Raw genomic sequence first — 25,549 nt, 5'->3', positions numbered from 1 at the left:
CTAAGAAATTATTTTGTGACAGTTTAATTACTTCGTACATCTGGAAGCCCCACAACAAAGTACTTTGAACTACTGTTTGGAACAAAACAGATAGTATAATAACCTACTGTACATGGAAATTGATTGATTGATACACAATATAATCTAATTATCAGATTAAAATTCCATACTTTTTACTTAAAAAATTTTTTTGTTTATATTCAGTAAAAACTTATTGAAAAATGTATTAATGAGGTTTATGTTCCTGGTGTATACAGACACCGACATTTAGGGCATTGCTACCATGGAAAATATATTAACAAAAATTGGCAGCACTCAGTGACTTTTTAATTGCTTCTTTAATCTCCCTGTTCCTCACACTGTAGATGATGGGATTTAGCAGAGGAGTAACCACCGTATAGATATTTTGTGACCACTCGGTCCTGTTCTGCAGAAGAAGCAGTTCGAGGGTGCATGTGCATGTACATAATGGTCCCATAGTACATAGAGACCACCCCTAGGTGGGAGACACATGTGGAGAAGGCCTTCTGTCGCTCCTTAGCGGTGCGGAACTTTGATACAGTCAATGTGATACTGACATAGGACATGAGAATTAAGATGAAAGAGGAGAGAACAATGATTGCTCCAGTCATGTACTCTAGAACTTCACTGAGCCAAACCTCTCCGCATGAGAGTCGGAGGAGAGGAGGCATCTCGCAGAAGAAATGTTGGATGACGTTGGACTTACAGAAAGGCAGCTGGAAGGTGACTAGTGTTAGAAAAATTGCATTTACAAAGCTCACAATCCAGCATCCAGCAGCCAGACCTATGCAGAACCTTTGATGCATGATAACGGTGTACTGTAAAGGTTTACAGATAGCGGTGTACCTATCATAAGCCATAACGGCCAATAGTAAAGACTCAGATTGCCCCAGAACTAAATGAAAGTACATCTGGGTTGCACATCCCATGAAGGAAATACTTTTGTCTTGTGATAAGGTGTTAAACAGAAGTTTGGGTACCACCGTTGAGGAAAAGCAGATGTCAATAGCAGAGAGGTTACTCAAGAAAAAGTACATAGGGGTCTGGAGTTGGGGATTCAGTCTTACCACAAGGATCAGGAGAAGATTTCCAGACAGTGTCATCATATATATACCCCAAAACAGAAGGAAAAAGATGATTTGAAGATCGTATGTGTCAGAGAGTCCTAGAAGAACAAATCCGCTCATTGATGTTTGATTGGTGCTCACCGCATTCTCCAACATTTTGCTAGGATGGAAAATAACACAATCTTCTGGTATCAGTTGGTAAAACGTGGCAGATATTTAAAACCTCCATTTGCAGGTTCTTCTTGTATAAGGATATTCTATAAAAAAAAAAAAGATTCTTATGACATCTTATAAAATTAAAGTTTCAAGGACTATAGATAAATATCGTAGGGTTAAAGTATATTTCTTAGAGAGATGTTCTAAATATCTGCTCAAGATGCCAGCATTGTTCACATTTTCTATATAAATTTACAGTAAAAAAAAAAAAGTGTAAAAAAAGATTATATTTCATATACAGTTTGAGTATCCCTTATCCAAAATGCTTGGGACCAGAACAATTTTGGATAACTGATTATTCTGTATTTCAGTATATTTTCATATTTCAATGATGTATTTTGAAGTATCTTGCATTTATGCTGTATAAAAACACGTCAACCACCTGAAATACACACAAATATATATTTTATTTGCGCATAAAACAAGGTTTTAAAACATGAAACAAAATTTGTGTACAATCTCAGGCACTGAATTTAAATGCCAAGCAATCATTTTCTTGGGCATATTTAGTGCCAGTTACATATTATGTCCTCAGTAGTGCTGTTTCAGATGTCCCCAGTAAGTTTCCCCCCCCCCCACCCCCCCAAAAAAATTCTCACTTTCAGGAATGTATGGTTTTTGGAATAATTTGGATAATGGATATTTGGATAAGGGATACGCAACCTGAAGTAAACATCACAGGTCATTATGATGACTACAAAATTTTTGCATTGCAATTTCTACACCTATTTTGACAAAATTACAGTATATTCCAAATTTATAGAATATTCTCTGGAATGTACTGTAATTTCCCAACATTATAAATTTTATTTTTTGGTCACAACACCCCCCCCCCCCCCCCCCGGGTTTCCCAGGTTACTCGGCTGGATCACAGGTGTACTGATTACTCCCTTAAAAATTTCCCAGGTCACTCAGCAGCTGCATGTGTACACGTAACTCATGGAGACATTTTAAAAAGAGCCACATTTGTTTCACTTGCGGTTTTGTGACGAGACCTGGAAAACACTTATACTGCTTTCACATTGCAAAACTGTTCAGTCCCGGCGCAAACCAGCATTTTGGGATGTGCACATTCCCTCAGTGAACCAGCATTATTGCTGGTTCACTGGCGTAATCCGGGGGTGCTGCTGGGAGTCGGTGCGTCATCGGGGACGGAGGCAGTGCTTCATGCTGGCGCTGCTCCAAGTGCTACCTCCTCCATAGTGTGAATGGGAAATGGGATCCTCGACCCCTTTAACCCGTTCACACTGCCAAGCAACACGGCAACAAACCGGAAAGAACTCTGCTTTTTTTACTGGTTCGTATTACTACCCGTATACGGGACTCTATAATCGCACTAATTACCGGGTCAAACCGGCTTGTACCCGGTAATTAGTTGCGATGTGTAAGGGGTATAACTGTGTGGGGTCCTGAGGACAGAATTTGAGTACCCATGTGCTACAAGAATAGTACATATATCACACTGACTTTAAGGATATGTGATGGACTGGAGATCGGTCCCGTGGATGGATAAACGGTTTTCAGTGCATACAGTAGTTTTGTCATTGTTGAATCTTCTTCCTATTTTGTCAGAGCATCTGCAAAGCATCAGCATCTGTACTGTAGCTTTAGGCTCTGCAGACAGAAGCAGGGCAAGATGTGGCCTTTAAATAATATTCAGTAAAGTACATTCGAATCTCACAAGAATAGCTTAAATATAAATAGACAGTCTTCTAGATAGTGCTTTGTTAATGTGAGATGCCCAGCCCAATTAAAAAATTAGAAATCGCTGTTTTGAGGAAACCTTTTAAAAACACTGGAGACATCCTCCAGAGTCAATCTATTTGCGACTGGGATATAATTTTTTTCCCTTATGTTGGTTTGTTGCGGCTTTAAAGTGAGAGATATTATACAATATTCAATGTTACAAAACATTGACAATGACTACAAAAATGTATATTAAAGTATTTTTTTGGGGGGGGGGGGGGGGGGGGGTATATACACTAGGGTTTGCCTACCCTCCCGGAATGGCTGTGAGGGTCCCAAAAATCGGGTCCCCCGGAAAGGTGGATAACCCTCCCGGTTTCTGGTGGACCCCTGCTCTCCCCCCCTGATCGCGCCCCTCCTGACCACACCATTTAAATAACGTCCTGTTTTGCCGAATTGCCAATCTCCGGTGAGGGGGTGGGGCTAAAGTGTCATAATTGCGCTATTTTAGCCCCGCCCCCTCCGCGGAGATCGGGTCATTTTCCCACCATGGGGATGCGGCTTAATGATGTCACGCTCAAGCCCCGCCCCCCAAACGCCTGCAGAAAGTCTCCTCTCTGGGCTTCTCCCGGAGAGAAGATTAAAAAAGTTGTCAACCCTGATATACACTTTCACTTTAATAATGTTCCTCCATATAAAGTACACTTAAAAAAAAACTATTGACCAAAAGTCTGGGTGCTACATAATTTCATGCCCCTTTCTCTAGCAGGTAAACACCAGATGCAGATTGTTAGACTGACACAAGCAAAAGGTCAACACCGCACAGTCAGGGCCGGTGCAAGGCACCGGAGCGCCCCAGGCGAGTCGGGGTGGGGGCGCCCCGGTGCCGGGGGGAGGGAGGGGGGGGTACCTGCGTAAAAAAATTGCTGCCCCGGCGTCCCTGCAGTGCTGGGGCGGTCAGGGGTGTCTGTGCCGTAGGGGTACCTGCGGCGCCGTCGTGTGTATAAAGCTGGCTGCGGCCGGCGGGTCCCTGTAGTGAATAGCAAAAAACTAGCGCTTCCCGCGCCGCCGTGCGCATAGCGCTAGTTATTTGCTATTCACTACAGGGACCCCGCCGGCCGCAGCCAGCTTTATACACATGACGGCGCCGCAGGTACCCCTACGGCACGGACACCCCTGACCGCCCCAGCACTGCAGGGACACCGGGGCAGCAATTTTTTTTACACAGTTCGCTGGGGGTGAGGGGCGAACCGCCGCCCTCCAGAGCTGCTTAGTGGTGGCGCCGGCCCTGCGCACAGTAGTGTCTTTCACATTACACCGCACAGCAGTAGTAGTGATGTGAATAATGCACAGTAGTGTCAGCTATTCACACCACCAGCACAGTAGTATCCAATATTTACATCACACCGCAAAGTAGTGTCCATTATACATATTACACTGCACAGTAGTACCTCAGCCCTGACACACATTACACCGCTTACGTTAATGCTGTAACAAACATGGGACCCTCTTACTGTCAATGGCCAGTAAGAACTTATAGGGCTATTAGAAGATAGGGTAACCAAGTTACTTGTCGCAGGGAACCCTATGATTTGCTAAGGTTTGCACAGGTCTCTAACCAGCCTTATATGGTGAAGCAACATAGATTGTACAGTAGCTATTCACAGAGGGGCAAAGAAGGCAAGCAGTCATGAGCATGGAACACTGGGTTGGGGGAGACAAAAGTTGTTGGCATCCAGCAGTGGGCAGGGAACACATAAGAATACCATAATGGGGAGGGTGCGGTGTCAACTTGATGGGCAGATACAGCATAGTTTAAGTTATAATCCACCCACATTACAGCTGGAAACGGCTGCTGGGGGCGGTGGGTGCAGTGGTGGAACTCTGAGACAATGGAGTCATTTGCTGCCAGGCTCCTGACCTAATGGGGCCCTGACTCCATTGCTCCCACTGGCTCTCCTCCCTGCCGGTGCTCTCCCCCCTTGCTGGGCATCCACATGTACTGCGCCCGGCTCTCCCCTGCTTCTACCGGGTCACCGCTGGGCTGGCTCGACCCCTCCTCACCAGGCGTCCACATAGTGTGCCCAGCTCTCACCTGCTCCTGCAGATTCACCGCTGCTCCCCCCCCCCCCCCCATGTCCACATACAGCTCCCGGCTCTCCCCTGCCACTGCTGCCGGGTAACCGCCGCCCCACCGCTCGCCGGGCATCCACATAGTGCGCCCGTCTCTCCCCTGCTGCCGGGTCCCCACTGGCGCCCCTGCTCTTTTGCCAAGTATAAGCTCTCCTCCTTTCATACCTCTATGTCAGGAATTCTCAACCACGGTCCTCAAGGCACACCAACAGTGCAGGTTTTAGTGATATCCAGGCTTCAGCACAGGTGACTTGGTTTAATCAGAATCACTAAGGTACAAATTGTCACCTGTGCTGAAGCCTGGATATCACTAAAACCTGCACTGCTGGTGTGCCTTGAGGACCGTGGTTGGGAATGCCTGCTCTATGGGATAGTCCTTATTTCCCACCAGGTTGTTCTCCTAACTATTTTAAATCCTTGTCTAAAGTGGGCATTAAACTAGTGTTGGACCTCTTTGTTAAAGGCTCGTTGGCCTCCCTTGATGATCTCAAAAATTTCTTCTTTGGGTTCAATAGTTCCCACAGGGGACATCGGGGTTGTAGGTGGATCCATGGTCCATGGCACCAATCAGCGAAGATTTTTTCAGTTTCCCAGGATGCCTGGTCCCTCTCCCCTATAACCCCGCCTCCAGGCTTAGCTCTTCAGTTTGTGTTTGGTGCCAGCAGGAAGCTGTAGCACCATTTTTTTCAGCAGGGATCTTTGAGGTAATCCCATAAAAAGCTTATTTTTTATTTTATTACTTTTATTTTTAAACTGAGCCGCTTATGCTGCCGGGCCGCCCCCGCTTTCAATCATTGACGGTGGTGCAGTGGCCACATCACTCTCGCCGGCGCTCCCCCACGACCTGGGTCAGAGGGGTACTCCGCAGAGGGGGGGGGGGCAGCGCCTAGCACCGCCGAACATCTCCCCCAGGCAGTGTGGCCAGACTCCAGGAGCAGGTAAGGCTCTCTATGAGGAGAAAGTCGCAGCAGCTGGGGTGGACACTGCTGCGTGTGGCAGGGCCTCCACTACACCACCGGGGCCAGAGCGCAGGCTGGATCTCTTGGAATCCATTTTAATAGGGCTCACTATGCGCCATTGGGGGAAGACCAGCACAGGGGGGGTGGAGCTTAGCCTGCAGCACCTCCCCCAGCTTTGGGCGCTAATCTCCCGCAGATCTGCTGTCCAGGAAGCTGTACTGTCCTGTTCCTGCCTATCTCTCAGACCAGCCGCCATCTCTACACAAGGCCAGAGTCTACCAAAGTGCAGGGACAGTTCACGCTTTCACAGACTCCATAATCCTGCTTACTCCATAGGGTACAGTGGTTGAATAGGGTGTTATAGCATTTATTGGCTTTTACCAGCTACTTGTATATATGACTGAAAAGTACTAGATTTTTATTCTCATTTCTCTGTCAGTAACTTTGTAACTGTCCACTGTATGTCTAAATCTTTTGAGGAAGGTTTAGAGGTTTATCCTCTCAGGTCACATACTGTACACTTGGTGTATCACTCTAGGTTTTCCTCTCAGGTTATACCTATTGTATACTGTAATCTCCCCGTTGGGTTATTGTATCGTGTCCAAACAGGGGCGCACTCAGACTGAGTCTCCCAAGCTCTTGTCTTGCAAGAGTTGTGCTGGAGGCTTATCTGAGCATGATGTCATCCTGGAGGGGCTGTGTGTTAATTGCTTCATTCCCCCTGGCCAGTCCTCTGCCACGGTGGTTTCCCAACAACCTCCCGGGGCAACCTTTCAGCAGTTATTAGTGGATTACCTTCCTCCTCCTATTGCACCTCAATAGTCCAATCCCCTCCACCTTGGGTGGAAGTCCTGTCGACCATGGTGCAGACCTTGCAACAGACCACGGTAGCCATGCAGAATTTACTACCTAATGCTGTATCACCTACTAGGCCAATGTTGGCTCCCTTACTCCTGGTAGCACAGGATGACACAGATGAGGATGGGGATGAGGATGATAATGCAGATGATGACGTTGCTAATGACGATGACAAGGATGATGATCCTGTCATTCCAGAAGGGAACAACCCTGCTTCACAGGCAGAGACAACGGATGTGTCAGCTCTCATTGACACAATCCGTTTAGTCTTATTGTCAGACTCTTAGAAGCCAGAACCAACTGCTAAAACCAGAGATGTTTTTAAAAAGCAGAAAGTTATTAAGGCCCAATTCCCTCACTCAGACTATTTAGTCGAGATCCGAAAGGATCAATGGGAGGCCTTGGGGAAAAGTCTACTATGTCTAAAAGGCTATTGTCCAGGTATCCCCTGCCTTCTGAGGATTGTAAACCCTGGGAGATTCCTCCCCTGGTAGATTCTCATGTTACCAGGTTAGTTAAACCTTCAGTACTGCCTGTCACCACAGGATCTTCCTTAAAAGATCCCAGACAGACAGGCGCTTGAAACACTGCCTAAGGGCCATATTCTCATTCACTGGGGCGGTCCAGTGACCTACCATAGCAGCGACTTGGGCGGCCAAAGCCATTTTACCCTGCATACAGGTCCTAGAAGAAGAACTTACCCCAGATGCTTCTGAGGATGCTAGACTATGTGTGAATCACATTAGACAAGCGGCACTTTCCATTTTGGAGGCTATGTCAGATGCAGGAATTTTAGAAGCAAGAGCAATCAGCTAGCTCTGTTCAGGCTCCCCATCATTTGGTTAAGACCCTGGAAAGCGGACCTGGAATCCAAGAAGAATTGGAACTTCTGCCTTTTAAAGGGGAAAACTTATTTGGAGCTTAACAAAATTGTGGCTTCTCTGGCGGCAGCTAAGACTGCGTGTGTCTACAGCTCTACCACAAAAATCCAAGCCCGCCTCCTTTCGGTACTTTCATCCCCAGGGTAAAGCCCAGGGCCAATCCTACCCCAGAAACCGCTCCTGCCACTAAAGCAAGTAAGGCAAAGCCCAAGCAGGCCTGGGCCGCTAGACAGGCCCCTGCCAAGCCGGATTAACTCTGTTCCTGGTCCCAAAACCAAAATGGGACTTACAGGCCAATTCTCAACCTGAAGTCACTCAACAAAGTGGTGAAGGTTTTAAAGTTCCGGATGCCAGGGTATTACATGGTCTCTCTAGACATTCGGAACGCTTACTTGCATGTCCCAATTTAACCAGCACACCAAAAATATATAAGGTTTGCTATTCAAAATCGCCATTTTAAATTCCAGGCTCTTCCATTCGGCCTAGCCACTACCCCCAGGGTTTTCACAAAAATCATGGCAATTATGGCAAAACACTTTCACCACCTGGGAATCCGAGTATTCCCATACCTAGATGACTTACTTTTTGTGGCCAAATCCCAGGAAGTTCTGTTATCTCATCTACAGATAATGATCAGGATACTCCAACAACACGGTTGGCTTCTCATTTGGAAAAATCACTCATCCCGTCACAGCAAATGCTGGGTCCTTGAGGATGTCTCTCCACATGGACAGAACAGTTCCTTGCAACATCAAATCCGGTGATCCTGGGCCTGATGGTATCAACCTTCGATATGTTAGAGTGGGCACAATTCCATTTATGCCCCCTACAATGCCTCATACTGCTGAAATGGGACGAAAATCACCACATCAGGTCCACGTTTCTCACATTGACACAGGAGGTGCGAACTTCCCTTCAATGGTGGCTTCAAACAGACCATCTAACTCAGTCATCCATTTGGTTCACAGATTCTCACTACCGACGCCAGCGAGGTTGGGGGGGTGGAAGTAGAATCCCGATCCTTGCAAGGCGTATGGGCCACCCCGAAAACCCGCCTTTGCATCAACATGCTGGAGCTTCGGGCAGCTTACAATGCCCTCATCTGTTCACAGGACCTTCTCCAAGGAAAACCAGTCCAGATCAGATCGGACAATGCCATGGCTGTGGCACACATAAATCGCCAGGATGGCAATCGCAGCGCAGCAGCTCTCCGGGAGGTATCCAGGATTCTCACACATAGTCCAAACTTCCTAAGCTGCCAAGATATCCATCCGGGGGAGTGGTCACCCAGAGGCGTTTTCTCTCCTGATAGGCACAACAACAAAGTGTCAACGTTCGGGTCAAGGTCCAGGGATCCTCAAGCCAGCTTCATGGATTCTCTTTCAGTTTAATGGAATAACAGTATCTTCCATATGTCTTTCCTCCAATATCCATTATTCCCAGAGTAATCAGGAAATTCAAACAGGAAGGCGGGGATCTCATCTTGATAGCTCCGGCCTGGCCACGCAGGTACTGGTATGCGGACCTGCAACAAATGTCGTTCCAGCCACCCTTCCACTTACCTCTCCGGGTGGACTTACTGAATCAGGGACTTTGTCTGCACCCAGAGCTTCAGCACCTGTCTTTGATGGCGTGGCGCTTGAGACTGCCTTACTAAGGAATAAGTGTTTTTCCACCAAGGTGGTCAGGACTATGATTCAAGCACGCAAACCAGCATCAGCCAGAATTTATTACCGGGTCTAGCACACCTACATTTCATGGTGTAGTTCTAGAATGTATAATCCTAGAATTTTCAAGGTGGCCAGAATCTTGGCATTCCTCCAAAAGGGCCTAGACATTGGCTTAAAACCGGTGTCTTTGAAATCCAAGTTTCAGCATGATCAATCTGGTTTTAGAGGAAAATAGCCTTCCTTCCAGACGTTCGTACATTCCTACAGGAAGTGGTACATATTCAGCCCCCTTATGTTCCCCCTACAACACCTTGTGACTTATCACTCGTGTTACAGGCTTTAAACAAACCTCTCTTCGAACCTCTACAGTCGGTGGATTTCAAATGGCTGACAGCCAAATCAGTGTTTCTTTTGGCAATTGCATCCACCAGACAGGTGTCGGAATGGTCGGCTCTCTCCTGTAAACCCCCTTTCCTCATATTTCATCCGGATAGGGCGGTGTTACAGACTAGACCATCTCACCTTCTGAAGGTAGTCTCCAAATTCCACATCAATCATTAGATTGTGATTCCGGCGTCCGGCGTTCAATGCAGAGGATCTCTGCAGAGGAACGCTTACTGGATGTGGTCAGGGCTCTGTCCATTTACCTAGACCGTACTACCTCGATCAGAAAATCATACTCTTTTCGTGCTCTACAGATTGCACAAAAAGGGTTGGCCAGCGAGTAAGCAGACGCTGGCTCATTGGATCTGCATGGCTATTCAACAAGCTTATCAGCAGGCTAATCTGCCTATTCCTCTTTCAATAAAATCACATTACACCAGAGTGGTAAGCCCATCATGGGCAGCATGCCCATGCATCTGCCGAAAAGCTGTGCAAGGCTGCAACGTGGTACTCTGTCCATACCTTCAAGATTTTATGTATTTGACACGTTCGTCTCCCAGGATGCTTCCTTCGGTTGTTGGGTTCTCATGACACCTCAGTCAAATTCCCTCCCCTAAATACGGCTTTGAGACATCCCCGATGTCCCCTGTGGGAACCATGGAACCCGAAGAAGAAAATGAAAGTTATGGTAGACCTACCTTAGGTTAACTTTCTTCGAGGTCCATGGTAACCACAGGGTGTCCTCCCTAAATTTGGCCCTGAGGTGTCCCTATGTGTGGTATACTACTCTGTGACCTTAGTCTTGTCCATGTACTGTAAGTAGTGTGTATGAGTACTTGGGCATGTGCTCTCTGTCCTCTTTCTTCTCCGCTTCCTGCTAACAGATGGCTAACAAAAACTGAAGAGCTAAGCCTGGAGGTGGGGTTATAGGGGAGAGGGACCAGGAATCCTGGGAAACTGAAAAAAAGCTTTGCTGATTGGTGCCACAGACCCTAGAACTGCCTACAACCCGTTGTCCCCTGTGGTTACCATGGACCTTGAAGAAAGTTAAGCTAGTGTAGGTCTACCATAACTTTCATTTTTCCTCTCTGAATACCAACTTTTTTGTGTATTTACAGATCTGTCCTTTTTTACTACAATTTACCACACTAGGTATATAGTAACCCCTACCCCTTTTAAATCCAGTAGGCAGGGGTATGATCTCTGAGGGGATTGCCAAGATCTCAATCTCTCCACTAATTAAAGAAACCTCCTACAAGTTGTATTACAGGAGGAATTATACCCCTGTAAGACTTTCAAAAATCTTTCCCTCTGCTACCCTATCAATCTGAAATCTGACATCCCGCTTACTATGGACCCTTGGTCCTTTCTTTTAGCTCATCCATTTCAGAATGTTGACCCCCACACAAGTAAACTATTCTCCCATGTGCTATCAGCTGCCAAGACTATAATTGCCAAAAACTGGAAATCACCCATTCCCCTCACTCTTCAGGCACTACACAATTTTATCGGATATGTAGCAAACATGGACGAGATTACTCTCTCCATGATACCCCCCATGTATTTTCTCAAACCTGGAATCCCTGGATTCCTTACCTAGCCTTGCTATAGTGCCTCCAACAGTAATGAGCCCATTATCACTTCTTTAGGGTTCCTGCCTCAGACTCTCCTCTTTTTAATCTTAAGCCTTCCTCTCAATGGTTATACTGTACGTACCTTCCTATGATTTCCTCAAATATTTTACTATTTTATATGTATATCAACCAACTGTATTGTATTATGCCTCTGTAAGAAATATTGATGTTAACTATTTGCTTTTCCCTATTTATACCTTTGCAACAACCCTCCCCCCACCTATTTCCCTTTATTTTATTTAACCATTGTTTTATGTAAAATGTAGAGCTACCTGCATATAGATTGCTTCTTATTTGTCTACTTATGTGTACTTAAACCTGGCTCTACCTACTTAAATCAAGAGTTTAAAAATAAAATTAAATACTGCACATATGCGTAAACTCATGTCTACTGTTTTTTTTATGTGTGGACCTACTGCCTAGTGACGGTCAAATAGGTCAGGATGCTTAGTCAATGATAACCAATGTCCTTAGGCGCTAAAGCCCCATACACACTACCCGATCACAGCAGTTCGCAAAAAAAAGTTTATTTTTATTTTTATAGAGCAGGAAGACCTATATGGTTTTCATTTTAAATATTTCAAACTGTCCATAGTAAAATCATTTCTAGAAAATTATACTCATGAGCCCAAAATAAAACTTTACAGATTTATTAACAGTATGTACAATTTAAGATTTTTTTTATCAAAATAAAAAACAAAAACACAAAACGGATTCTGAAAAGGCAAAAGTTTGATTTAGAAAAGGTTGCATTTTTAATTTTTATTGAAACATACTGCTGTGTTTTGTATATAATATAAAAGAGTATTAAAACGAGACCTGGCCCAGCTCTTTAACTGAGTTACTGTAGGTGAGCTGCAAACGGAACCGAAAACTCAAAATGTTCATTAAAAATGCAGCTTTTAGAACTTAAAATGCATATTGGCCTAAAGGTCCCCATACACATTGCAACTTCTCCCCTGGAGATGTCACATCCGATCCCCCTTAAGCCACCCGGTGCTTCTACCTGTGATGTATCGCATGTGATCCTCATTCACTGCCACCAGGAGGGGGTCTGACACAGATCTTGCGTGCAGCACAGAAAATCCCATGTGTATGGGACCACGGATCAGATGTCACTTGCTATTTGGGCCGATTTCACCCAATTTTGCGTTCCAATCTGCCAGAATCAGCAAAATTGGGCCCAAATTATAAAGCATACAGAGGGGTTTAAGACTAAATAGCATTATAATTTTAAACAGTCAGTTTGAAACCCTGTATTGATTTGAAGTGGAATAAAGGAACTTGATTCATTAAAAAAAAAAAAACTGCTCGGCTCACTTTGGTCATAGATTAAGGTTTCATACACCTAAATCTATTTCAGGAGAAGTCAATACCGTGTGGAGTAGTTTTTCACTTCTGGCATGCCAACTTTAGGACATTGGGAAGGCAAATCAAGGAATGAAGCCAGAAAGATAGTTTCTTAGTATACAGATCAGTGACCGCAAAAGAGTATAGGAGTAATGATATAAAACTTGTCTAAATGAAGTAGTAAGATTGTGGGGTCCAATACATGAACAGAGGATCTTAATTCTAATTGATAGCATCAAAAAGATGAGATATTCACAAACTGGCGAACGTGCTCAACATCTTTCTGATGGTTACTTTGAAGTCCTTGTTCCTTATGCTGTAAATCATTGGATTTAACATTGGTGTTACCACTGTATAAAAGATGGAGAGGACTCTGTCCTTTTCAGGGAAGTAACTGGATCTTGGTCGCAAATACATGAACATAATGGTCCCATAGTAGAGGGAGACAACTGCAAGGTGGGAGGCACATGTAGAAAAAACTTTGTGTTGTCCTTTACGGCATCCATTCTTCAGGATGGTAGAAATTATATGAACGTAGGACAATAACGTGAGTATGAAAGAACAAGAAGCAATTAAGCCACCCGAGATGTACACGGCCACTTCATTGAACCAAGTATCTGCGCAGGACAGCCGGAAGAGTGGAGGCATCTCACAGAAAAAATGGTTCACAAGGTTAGACTTGCAGTAAGGGAGCTGGAAAGTGAACACCGCATGGACCATAGAGTTCAAAAAGCTGACGGTCCATGAGCCAGCAGCAAGACCTAGGCAGATGCTCTTATTTATAATGTCATTGTATCGCAAAGGTTTACATATAGCAATATACCGATCATAGGCCATAACGGCTAGTATTAGGCACTCCGTAGCTCCAAGAGCCAAATGGAAATACATTTGGGCTGCACATCCCACAAAGGAAATACTTTTGTCCTGAGATAAGGTGTTTGCGAGCATTTTCGGAACAATGGTTGTAGAGAAGAAGATGTCAATGACCGAGAGGTTGCAGAGGAAGAAGTACATAGGGGTGTGAAGTTGGAAATTGAATCTCACAGCAATGATTAGTAGAAGGTTTAAAGATAATGTCACCAAGTACATGAGAAAAAAAAGCAGGAAGAAGACAATCTGCAGCCCGGGGTTGTTGGAGAATCCCAGAAGAATGAATGTTCTCGCCAAGGTCTTGTTCAAATTCTCCATAAGATTTTTACTATTTTCCTATATCAGAGTAACAATTAGAAATGAATTAATACAGAAATTTACAAACATTTCTAAATAGTGCAAACTGTTCTCTACTCCAATTGATTTCATTAAGAACTTCTCTAATACAGTAGATCAAATAATAAAAATTAATAACCAGCTGATGTACCTGGTCTTCACTGGGCAAAGGTTTGCTGGGCAGAACATTTTACCCCTTTAGGAGTTGAATTTTGAAAGATCCCTGCTTAGTAGGTGGCAGCAAATAACTGTCACGCACGGTTTCCAGTCACATGTCCTAGGCCACTCAGCAGGTTCACAGGAAGAAATCACCAACTATTACATTTTCCAGAGCATAACGGAAAATGGCAGGTGGATGTTTTGCCACAGAACTCCTGAAACAAAAAAAACCATTACAAAGCCAATATTTTTCTGCAAATACAGATGTAGCCGCCATCAGGCATCCTGCAGAATCACCAGATTGCATGTGCTAGTGCCGGCTAGTGGACTGGCTGACAGACGCACAAGTGTCTCACTCACTTGTGTGTCCCAGTCAGCAAAATGGTTGGGAGTGGTGATCGGCGGCTTCCTTACCAGTCTGAAAATGTTAACAGCAAGTTATATGGTTATGGTGTATATGATCCCAAGATGTGTTAAGTACATATTTCAGTCTAAAGAGTTATTGGTCATTGTTGCAGAGATTATTTTATTTTATTATTTTTATCAACAGTTTCTTATATAGCGCACACATATTCCGCAGCGCATACCGAGAATGTACTTACTGTAAGTCTATTGTGAGCTTCTAGTAAAAATGTATTGGCCAGAGACTATCCAGAAGTACAACTTTTTTTTATTAAATATTTATCTTTTTAACAACTGTGTACACAATCAGCTCTTCCCATCTAGTCTTAAGCTGGGTACACACTGAGCAATCTGCCGTTCAGGCAGTTGGGTCTGCATATGACCCATATCGCTCAGTGTGTAGTTTGATATGCGCTCTCCCTCTGTCGCATGCGATAAATTCAGGTTTAATATTGCTAGAGACACCCTGCACGCTAATGAAGGATTGTTTCATCCTTCATTAACATCGATCCAGTGGGTATGAGCAATCCAGGATGACTGGGATTTGTTTCATGGAGGGATTTAGCGCCTCAACATTTGCGCAGGATAGCACTGTCATGCTCAAAACACCATATTCACATTTAAGGATATATTTACTAAAGACATACATATATTTTTTTAATAGATTTTAAATTCGTGAAAAACAAATCTGAATTTAAGTTATGTTTCAGGGGTAAAAACTCAATTGCTAACATTTAAACAATAAAATAAAAAAGGTTTCTAATTACAGGTGTATTTTAAGCCTCTGAATCATACCACCAATTTAGAACAATTTTTTTTTTTTGGGGGGGGGGGGGGGGGGTTAAAAATCAATAATAAAAAAACAATAAAAAAACATAAAATAAATAAAAAAAAGTCCACATCCCAATAAGTTTCTTAAAATAATTTGAATATGTTGGCATCTACAATCCCGGATTTATCCCGACTAGACTGGCAATAACTCTAATTTAAGTTTTTCAAGGTCAGTAGACCACTATATACACAAAAAGTTAAGTGTACAGTAAAATACACTGAGCAATAGAAATGTTTCCATTCCATGAAAAAATATAAATATACTCCAATAAAGACAATGTTTATGCTGCTTTCTGATTCTTGGGACTGGAGTGGCTTTCTCTACATTATCTATCTATTGTCAGGTGGCACGGTCTTCCTAAAGCTGGGCATACACTACTGCGATTTATCACAGCAGTGTATGCCCAGCCAATCACCTGCCCGGGGCCTTCCTGGACAGCAGGGCCACATTTGATCCCTGCTCTCCGGCTGGCCCTCTGCCGGGAGGGAGATAGGACCGTCTCTGAGGGGACATCACGACGACTCATTTTGAGCAGATTTCTTGGCCCATTCTGTCAGCATCGGGTGAAATCGGCCCAAATCGAGTTAGTGTAAGGTGGCCTTAAGAAATATAGCTTTGTACAGATGATCAGCATTCTTCTATAACCTAGAGCAGTAGTGCACGCAGGGGGGGGGGGGGGGGTTCTGAGTACCCAGAAACCCCCCCATGAGTCTAAGGGCCCAAGGCTGAAAGCTGTGGGTCCCCTCTTTCCATAGGTACAAGAATTTAAAAAAATCGGCCCTTGGGAACCGGAGATATCTGACTTCAAAGCAGTGGTCCCCATCCAAGCCTGTTAATTGCTTTTCCCAGTCAGATATTTCAGGTTCTGTTTTTCTGAGGATATATTCCAAAAGCTGAGACTCTCCTCCTTTAATGGACACTAGTAGCTTGTCTCTACTGTTCTCAGAATCGGAGATATCAGCCTTCCAGCAGCTGGTTACTGCTCCAGCTCCACACACCTGGTATGTAGTTTTATATACTCGTTGGCAGATTGCTCTGCCTCCTGAACTCTGATCCCCTAGTCCCCAATACCATTTGGTAGGTGGTATTCTCTAGTTTTTCATTCCATTAAAATCTAAGAAATTTAAATTTTGGGAACTGGAGATATCTGCAGTCAAGCAAGCTGTGCTCCCACCAGAAAATTATGAATAATAAGCCCACTCCACTATATATATTTATTATTATTTATATACATCTGGTCTATCTAGAATACTTTAACTGACCCGGCTTTGCTCTGCCCCTCTGGAACCCCCCCCCCCCCCTTAAAATCCTGCGTTTGCCCCTGCTAGAGGAGTCAATTTTTTTAGCTAGGAATTGCCTTGTTTCTCCACTTGAAAGGGGAGAATGATTTATTTCACAGGATATGCAGTAATGGTTTAAAATTTGGACGTTATTCACTAATTTTTGCACCCCTATGAGGTACGAGCAGATTATCTAACACAATCATTGTCGCACCTCTTGCAAATTAGATTCCACTCACATACAGGCAAGTGTTAGGGAAGGATTCAGTTAAATTCACATTTAACTGAAATCACTACCAAAAGAAAAAAAAGATTCTAAATTTCCAGGATATACAGCAACATCTTCCTCCTCTAAAACACACAAAAATAAAAAATGGGCAACTAAACTATTTTTGCTTAAAAAAAAAAAAATTAGATTTTCTTTACATATTTTGTGCTACTGTGCAATTTAAGGCAGAATGTGCTACAAGTGCAGCTTGTACCATCTTCTATGACATTGTTTTCCTGGTCTAACCTACAGCCGAGTACGGCTTACAGCTGGTAATACACCGGTTACTGCAATATAATAAGCCCCCTCCTCACTTACTATTGTGGCTTTTATTTGGCCGCTTGTGCCACGATCTTGCTGCTACATCTGCGTCTTGAAGCAGACAGGTAGATTGCATTCTGTGACCCTATATATCATGTAAGGATTCCATCCATGCTAAGCCCAGAGGTGAAATTAATATGATCTTAGAACTCTAATGTAGAGCTTGGAGAACTGGAGGCTCCCAATGCAATTTAGCTATTTTTGTACTGTAAGTGTTTAGATATTTAACTTCCACATGAAATTATTTACATGTAGGAGGGGGTACGGGGAGCAGCCCAATTATTGGATGTGTTAAATTAAAAATAGAAATAGCCACTGATATATTTTTTTAAATAATGCTTGAGTGCCCCTCATTTAATGTATTAGGTATATCCCCTTTCCAAGTTCCAATGTCCTTGTTATATTGACTTACTGTAAAAAGTAAATGGGTGTACTGAGCTCTGGAGAAAGAAAGTGGAGAGAAACAAACTAGTAACCAGACAGCTCCTAACTGTAATGTTTAATACATATCATGCAACATGACACTCTTGAGCTGATTGGCTGCTACTACAGTATATCACTTTCAAACACGTCTGTTCCAGTATATAGAAATTTTCCATAGGATCTGTGAACAATGTGGGAAGAGAATGACTGTGCTGGTTTTGGGGTAGGCTACTCCTGGGTTTTAATGGCACATTAGCAATTAAGCATCCATGGCGGTCACTCCCAGGGCCACCGCACAAAATTCATCACTAGCATAGGGGCACTGTGGCATAATGTGAATGGGGCGGGTCTCCTGTGTGTGGCATAATATTAGACGGGGGCACTATAGTGTTTCACATTTACACATTATAGTTAGAAATGTGAATGGAATATGCTGGATATGTTATTACTATTAGTACGATCCCCCACAAGTCATTTCTACCAATGGAAACTTCTAACGCCTTAATCTGGCCTTCATGGATTTGATTTATATTAACAAACAACGATTCAAGTTCAATGAATGTTAAATAAGGAAGGTGGCATTTGGACGATATATTGTCGTTACATTGTGTCGACCACTGAAGGTCAATATGCCTAAGGTCGACAGGGTCAAAATGTCAACAAAAGCATTAGGTCAACACTGGGAAGGTCAATAGTCAAAAGGTCAACATGGGATTTTTATGGGTTTTTTTTATCAGACAGGCGGAATTTCATGCCCTACCATACACTAGGGCAGGCATTCCCAACCACGGTCCTCAAGGCACACCAACAGTGCAGGTTTTATTGATATCCAGGCTTCAGCACAGATGGTTTAATCAGAAACACTCAGGTACTAATTGTCACCTGTGCTCAAGCCTGGATATCTACAAAACCTGCACTGTTGGTGTGCCTTGAGGACCGTGGTTGGGAATGCCTGCACTAAGGTATGGAGGAGATTAGAATAGTATGCTGAGCACAGCGAGGCACCGTGCTCAAAGCATGGCAAATGCAGTGAGCCATGCGAGGGGACACTTCACGTTGACGATGTCTATATTTGGGACAAACAAAAACAGTGAAAAACCCATGTCAACCTTTTGACTGTCAACGGGAACTATGTCGACCTTTTCAGCTGTCAATCTTCAATGGTCAACGCAATGCATATCGACCGTCACAGTGTCAACCTAAGGACCAATACCCATTTGGACAACATAACTTGTGGTGCAGTCTCCACTTAACCTCTCCTGCACTCTTTGGAATGCTTGATACATCTCTCTTATTTAGCACCTTCTAGAAGATAATAGATTCTGATTGGTTGCTATGGGCAACATCCCATTTTCAATAGAACTCCTATCTTAGTAAATTTACCCCATATGTAAGGTGGGGTAAGGGTGTGGAGGGGTAGGTGTATAATGGAGGTTCCTATAGAAAATAGTATGTTTAATGTAAGCTTCTCAGTTGACCAATATATTTTAATAATATACAGTATGACTGATCCTATACTAAATAATAGCTCTTTAAAAAGAGTCAGACTAGGGTCAATATTTCCCAATAGGGGAAATATCAGCCCTTGCCTATTCAATGCTGCTGTTAGGGAAAGCATAAAAATGTGTGAGATGCAACTTTTTTCAAAAAGTCGGATGTTTTGTCGGAAACGATAACAGATTGTCGAAGTCAGTCATATTTCGACAATTCTTGTCCATTTTCGGCAATCTGCCGCCACTTGACAGCCAGAACATGGAATGCCGCTGTCAAGTTAGTAGGAGAAGAAAACGGCCTAGGATGCCGACTATCGGGGATTAAACACCCCCCCTCCCCCGCTAAGGAGTAAATTTACTAAAGCTTCTAAAAATTTAGAGTTACCCAGAGTAACCAGATTCTATCATTTTCTAAGAAACAAATTGAGAAATAGACAGAACTTGATTGGTTGCTATGGGCAACATCTTTTTAATTTTAGAAGGTTTAGTAAATGTACCCCAAGACCTGACCTTCAAACCATAAAAAGCTACTTTATATCTGCACATTAATATATATATATATATATATATATATATATATATATATATATATATATATATATATATATATATATCTATCTCTATATATATATCTATATATCATCGGATTATACTTACCGATAATTCCTTTTCTTCCTAGAGACCATGGCAGCCATCACATTGGGATATCGCCCCACTCCTTGAGTTAGACAGGTTACTTTTTTCCCAGGCTCCTCCCCTCTTGGGTATATACCACTGCTCCTCCCTTCTCCTGGTGTCTTTTCGAGTGTCTCCTTCCTCTCTGGGAAAAAAGAACATAAGGGAGGGCAAATAATGGCTGCCATGGTCTCTAGGAAGAAAAGGAATTATCGGTAAGTATAATCCGATGTTTTCATCTACGATCCCATGGCAGCCATCACATTGGGAATACCAAAGCTAAAAATACGGGAGGGCCAGTCAAGTTATAATTCTTTTAATTATCCATCACACCATGTAATACTTGATCCCCAAACTGAGGAACAGACACATTGACTTCATAATGTCTAGAGAACGTATGAACTGAGGACCAAGTAGCAGCGTCACATAAGTCCTTTATCGACGCCTTCGCCTTCAAAGCCCACGAAGTCGACGTAGCCCTTGTAGAGTGTGCCGTGACAATCGCTGGAACTTCTCTTCCTTCCAATTTGTACACGAATACAATGATCTCCCTGATCCACCTTGAAATGGTTTGTTTCGTAGGAGTCAATCCCTTTCTTGACCCCTCAGGGATTATAAATAAGCTTTTTGTCTTCCTGATTTCCTCTGTTCTCTTCAAATAAGTAGTAATACTTCTTACTACATCTAAATTGTGTAAGGCCATCTCTTCCTCACTCTTGGGTTCCGGATAAAACGTTGCCAGTGAAATTTCTTGGTTCAAATGAAATTCGGAAAGGACTTTGGGGAGAAAATGAGGATTGGTTCTAAGAACAATCTTATCAGGAAGAATCTTCATATATGGCTCCTCTGCCCATAGCGCTTGGAGTTCACTAACTCTTCTCGCTGAGGTAATGGCGACTAAAAATACGGTCTTCCAATTTAAGTACTTTAATGAGATTTCTGTTAACGGCTCAAACGGTGGATTCATCAGAGCTTTCAATACTAGATTCAGGTCCCAAGAGGCTACCAGCGATCTAATTGGAGGTCTCATCCTCTTGATCGCATTCCCGAACCTAATAATCAGTTGTTCTTCCGCCAGTCTTCTCTCCAATAGGACACTTAAGGCTGAAATCTGAACCTTCAATGTTGAATTGGCCAGACCATCTGCAAACCCCTTGTAGAGGAATTGTAAGACATCAGCAGTTGGGACCTCCTGTACTGCCTCCATCGATCCTCTCCAGTTGAGAAACGCTCGCCAGACTCTATAATAAGCTACAGAAGAAATCTTCTTTCTTGCTTGGAGCAACAGAGAAATTACTTGGTCCGAAAGACCCTTCTGCCTCAGATGGCTCCGCTCAATCTCCACGCCGTCAAAGCTAACCCTGCGGGATCTGGATGTAGCAGCTGCCCCTGCATCAGGAGTTCTGGAACTACTGGCAATGTCCAAGGTTCTTGAACTGCCATTCTCAGCACTGTTGTGAACCATGCCCTCCGGGGCCAAAAGGGAAGAATGATTATCACTTCCGTCCCATCGTCCATTATCTTCTTTAGAACCTTGGGGATTAGTGGAAATGGGGGAAACACGTACCCCAACCCGCATGTCCACTGGACGGAGAAAGCATCTATCGCTGCTGTCTGGGGAAGAGAGTATCTGGAGAAGAATCTGTTCACCTTCTTGTTTAAGTGTGTCGCCATTAGATCTACTTCCGGCACCCCAAAACGACTGGTCACTTCTCTGAAGACTCTTCCATACAGCTCCCATTCCCCTGGGTGCACCTTGTTCCGGCTGAGGAAATCTGCCAGTATGTTCTGCTCCCCTGGGACATGAATGGCTGTTAATGACTCCACGTTCTCTTCCGCCCAAGATAGTATCCTTGAAAGTACTGTCATGAGCGACTTGCTCCTGGTGCCCCCCTGGTGATTTATGTAAGCAACCACCGAGGTATTGTCGGAGAAGATTCTTAAATGCGTCCCCTTGATCGTCTGGGAAAAGTTTCTCATCGCTCTCCATACGGCCTCTGCCTCACGCCAGTTTGACAAGTTTGCACTCTCCTTTGCCTTCCACGTGCCTTGAATTGTCTCTCCCTCGCAATGAGCTCCCCAACCTAGCTGACTCGCGTCGGTTGTGATTAACCGGAATCTTGGTGACTGGAGAGATGTCGTCTTGTCTTCCAAAGCTTCTTTGGCCCACCAGTGTAGAGATCTTCTTGCTTCCGAAGACAGATTTATCTTTTTTGTTATGGACACCCTTTTCTTTAGAAGTGGCAGGATTGCCCACTGTAACTCTCTCATTCTCCATTGAGCCCATGGAATGACCCCTATTGTGGAAGACATCATCCCTAATAATCTTGTGCATTCCTTCAAGGATGTCACTCTTGTTTTTGCAATTGAGTCTGACAACCCCCTGACCTTCATGCACCTCTCTTCTGATAGTGATATTTCGAACTTTCTTGAGTCTATTATCACCCCCAGAAACTTGATTCTCTGTGTGGGCGTCAACTGGCTCTTCTGATGATTCACTAGCCACCCGTGCCCCTGTAAACAATCGATCACAATCTGCACATGGTGTGTGAGCACCTGTTCGGATGGAGCCGCTATGAGTATGTCGTCTAAATACGGCCAAATGAGAATCCCTCTTCTTAATAATGCCACCAGAGTTACTAACACTTTCATGAAGACCCTCGGAGAGGCCGCAAGACCGAAGGGCAGACACGTAAATTGGTAATGCTTCCCTTTTATGCAAAACCTGAGGTACTTCCGATGCAGCTGATGTACTGGGACATGATAGTAGGCATCTTTTAGGTCCAGGGACACCATGAAGTCCCCCCTTCTTATTCCTGCCGTAATGGTTCTCATGGTCTCCATACGAAACTTCCTTACAATTAAGAATTGATTCAGTCTTCTCAAGTCTATAATAGTTCTGAACCCCCCCGTATTTTTCTCTACGAGGAACAGATTGGAATACATCCCTTTCCCCCACTGGTTCCTTGGCACCGTCTCCACTGCGTCTATGGACAGCAAATTGGTCAGAATTTTCTCTAACTCTCTTGACTCTAGGGCCGACCTGGGTCTTCTTGACACCTGGAAAAAATCTGTGGTGGGAGTCTGATTGAATTCCAAAGAATAACCTTCTCGAATTATCCTCTGTACCCACCTGTCCTGAATTGAAATGTCCCATACATGTGGAAATTGGGCCAGACGGGCTCCCACCGGGGGAAAAAGCTGGTTGTCATTGTCTTCCGCCCCTCCTATAACTCTGCCGAAAGGACTGTCTGGAGCCGGAAAAGGAGCCTCTCTGACTGTACGGCCTACCCGGCCTGTATGCTTTGGCATCTCTAAAGGTTTGCTTGTAGGTACTTGGATACGGGAATTTATTCTTTTTATCCTGAGGAAGCTTTAGGGACTTGCCCCCCGTAAGCCTGTGAATCAGGGCATCTAGCTTGGTGCCAAAGAGAAATGATCCTTCAAACGGTAACGAGACCAGACGGTTTTTGGAATGAGAATCCGCCGACCAGGATCGTAACCATAGAGCCCTCCTTGCTGCTACCCCTGCTGCCATAGATCTGGCCGCAAAGGAAGTCACATCTAATGACATTTCACAAAGAAATTCAACCGCCTTTTGAATCACTTCTAGATTCTTCATGATATACTGTCTAGATATCTTCTCCTCTAAGTCCGTATGAAGTGTAGTACACCACATCCTCAACGCCCTTGTGACTGAAGCCATCGCTACCCCTGATTTTAGGGATACCGCTGTGGAAAGGTGTAGTTTCTTTAATGAACCCTCCATTCTCCGATCCATTGGATCCCGGAATGAGGCTCCATCTTCCAATGGTAATGTAGTACGTGAAGTCACCTCAGCCACCGACGCATCTATCTTGGGTATACCACACCATTTAAGACATTCCTCATCCTTTATAGGATACATTTTATCAATACGGAATAATTTTCCTTGCTTCTTCTCCAAATTTGACCATTCCTTCACAATAGTCTCTTTCATAACACGATGAACCGGGAAGGAACGACCCTTCTTGGATCTGTCCTCAAATAATAAATCAGCCCCTTCTATGGGTGCAACAGTCTCTTTATAATTCATAGACTTATAAATATGCTTCAGTACATATTCCACCGTTTCAAAATTGAACATTCTAGTATCCTCTTTAATCTCCCCTGGCTCATCCGAGACATCCTTAAATTCCTCCCCCTCATCAGAGGTATCATTTCCTTCATACTCCAATTCTGCCTGGTCTCTTGTTCTTTTAGACCCTTGGTGTTCTAAATACTCTTCTTTGGCCACAAAGGATTTTTTCATCCAGTCCATTAATTTCTCCAGCATTATAGACTGATTATCAAAGGCTTCAGGCTGTGGCTCACAGCTCTCACATATAGTTTTGTCAAGTGCAGCATCAATCACTCTATCACAAGCCATGCAGCGAATCTCTGTATGCTTCTACTTAACAACTTTCTTCCTTGCTTCAGAGGGCACACTATAACAACAATAAAAACCCTATTACTAATCTGAAATAAAATTTCTAAAACTCCCTATCACAAAAACGCATAAGGCTCACCTCACAGGGGCACTGTTTCCTCTACTGGGGGAAGGCAGATCCATCTCACAACACCACTATCTGCAGCAACATAAAAACCCATAAAGGTACACTGCGTTACAGATGCTGAAAGCAGAAGGTAACCCATGTCCTACCTTACAGCCGCTTGCACAGAACTCCACTGCTGCTGCTTTGCCTCACAGCAGACACTGACAGGCTCCCTCTTTTATTCAAGCAGAGCGCGCTGGAAGCGTGCAAACGCCGTCTGGCGTACCGGAAGTGCGCAATAGCGCAAAGGAGCCTGGGACCTGTAGTCTCAGCGCGTACTGCCGAAACCGGAAGTACGCTACAGGAAGACGCGATACAAGGGATTCTGGCTCCTGTAGTCCAAATCCCGGCGTCCGCGCTTGTAGCCTCACGCTGGAGTCTTAACAACTTTCTCCTCCCAGTCCTGTAATCTTAGCCAGAGAATGCACACGCTGTTAAGCGCTAGTGCTGGTGTTATGAAGGAGAGAGGAGGCTCCAACGCTCGCTGCTGTACTCCTGATGGCATGGACAGGAACCCTAATAAGGGTCACGCTCCCAAGCTGCAACCACCTGAGTGACCCCTGTATCTAAAAGGTGAGCCCAAAATAAAGTAACCTTCCTGCCCTAACTAACAAGGAGACAGGAAAAAAAAGACACCAGGAGAAGGGAGGAGCAGTGGTATATACCCAAGAGGGGAGGAGCCTGGGAAAAAAGTAACCTGTCTAACTCAAGGAGTGGGGCGATATCCCAATGTGATGGCTGCCATGGGATCGTAGAAGAAATATATATATATATATATATATATATATATATATATATATATATATATATATATATATATATATATATATATATATATATATATCGGTACCTGCACTCGCACACACCAGGAGACAAACTGATGGGGTGCCCCAGGGTCACACCGTAGTGTGCCAAATACAATTCAAATTCCCCTTTTTGGGGGGAAATAGGAGCACTTGCCAAATGGGTAAAGTATTTTCAATTTATTCAAAAATGACAAAAATAGCATAAGTCCAAAGTGTTACCTCCTCCGACGTTTCGATCCTGCTTAGGATCT

General features: G+C 44.0%; 2 protein-coding genes across 2 annotated transcripts; both read right to left on the bottom strand.

Moving 5' to 3' along the window:
* Window positions 1-240: 240 nt before the first annotated feature.
* On the bottom strand, window positions 241-2,957 carry LOC146049893 (olfactory receptor 1F1-like). Its single transcript, XM_083166564.1, has 2 exons — window positions 2,772-2,957; window positions 241-1,345 (listed from the first exon to the last, which is right to left on the bottom strand). The coding sequence occupies exon 2, from the start codon at window positions 1,242-1,244 to the stop codon at window positions 339-341; it is 906 nt and encodes a 301-aa protein (XP_083022690.1). The 5' UTR covers window positions 1,245-1,345; window positions 2,772-2,957; the 3' UTR covers window positions 241-338.
* A 10,154-nt stretch (window positions 2,958-13,111) lies between these two features.
* LOC146050305 (olfactory receptor 5V1-like) lies at window positions 13,112-14,047 on the bottom strand. The gene has a single exon (XM_083167237.1). It carries the CDS (start codon window positions 14,045-14,047, stop codon window positions 13,112-13,114), a length of 936 nt encoding a protein of 311 aa, XP_083023363.1.
* Window positions 14,048-25,549: the final 11,502 nt, after the last annotated feature.

The sequence above is a fragment of the Crinia signifera genome, chromosome 12, assembly GCF_055691185.1.
Source record: "Crinia signifera chromosome 12, ASM5569118v1, whole genome shotgun sequence".
NCBI classification, from domain to species: domain Eukaryota; kingdom Metazoa; phylum Chordata; class Amphibia; order Anura; family Myobatrachidae; genus Crinia; species Crinia signifera.
Note: the sequence above shows the minus strand (reverse complement) of the source record. Positions and strands in the feature narration are given on the sequence as shown.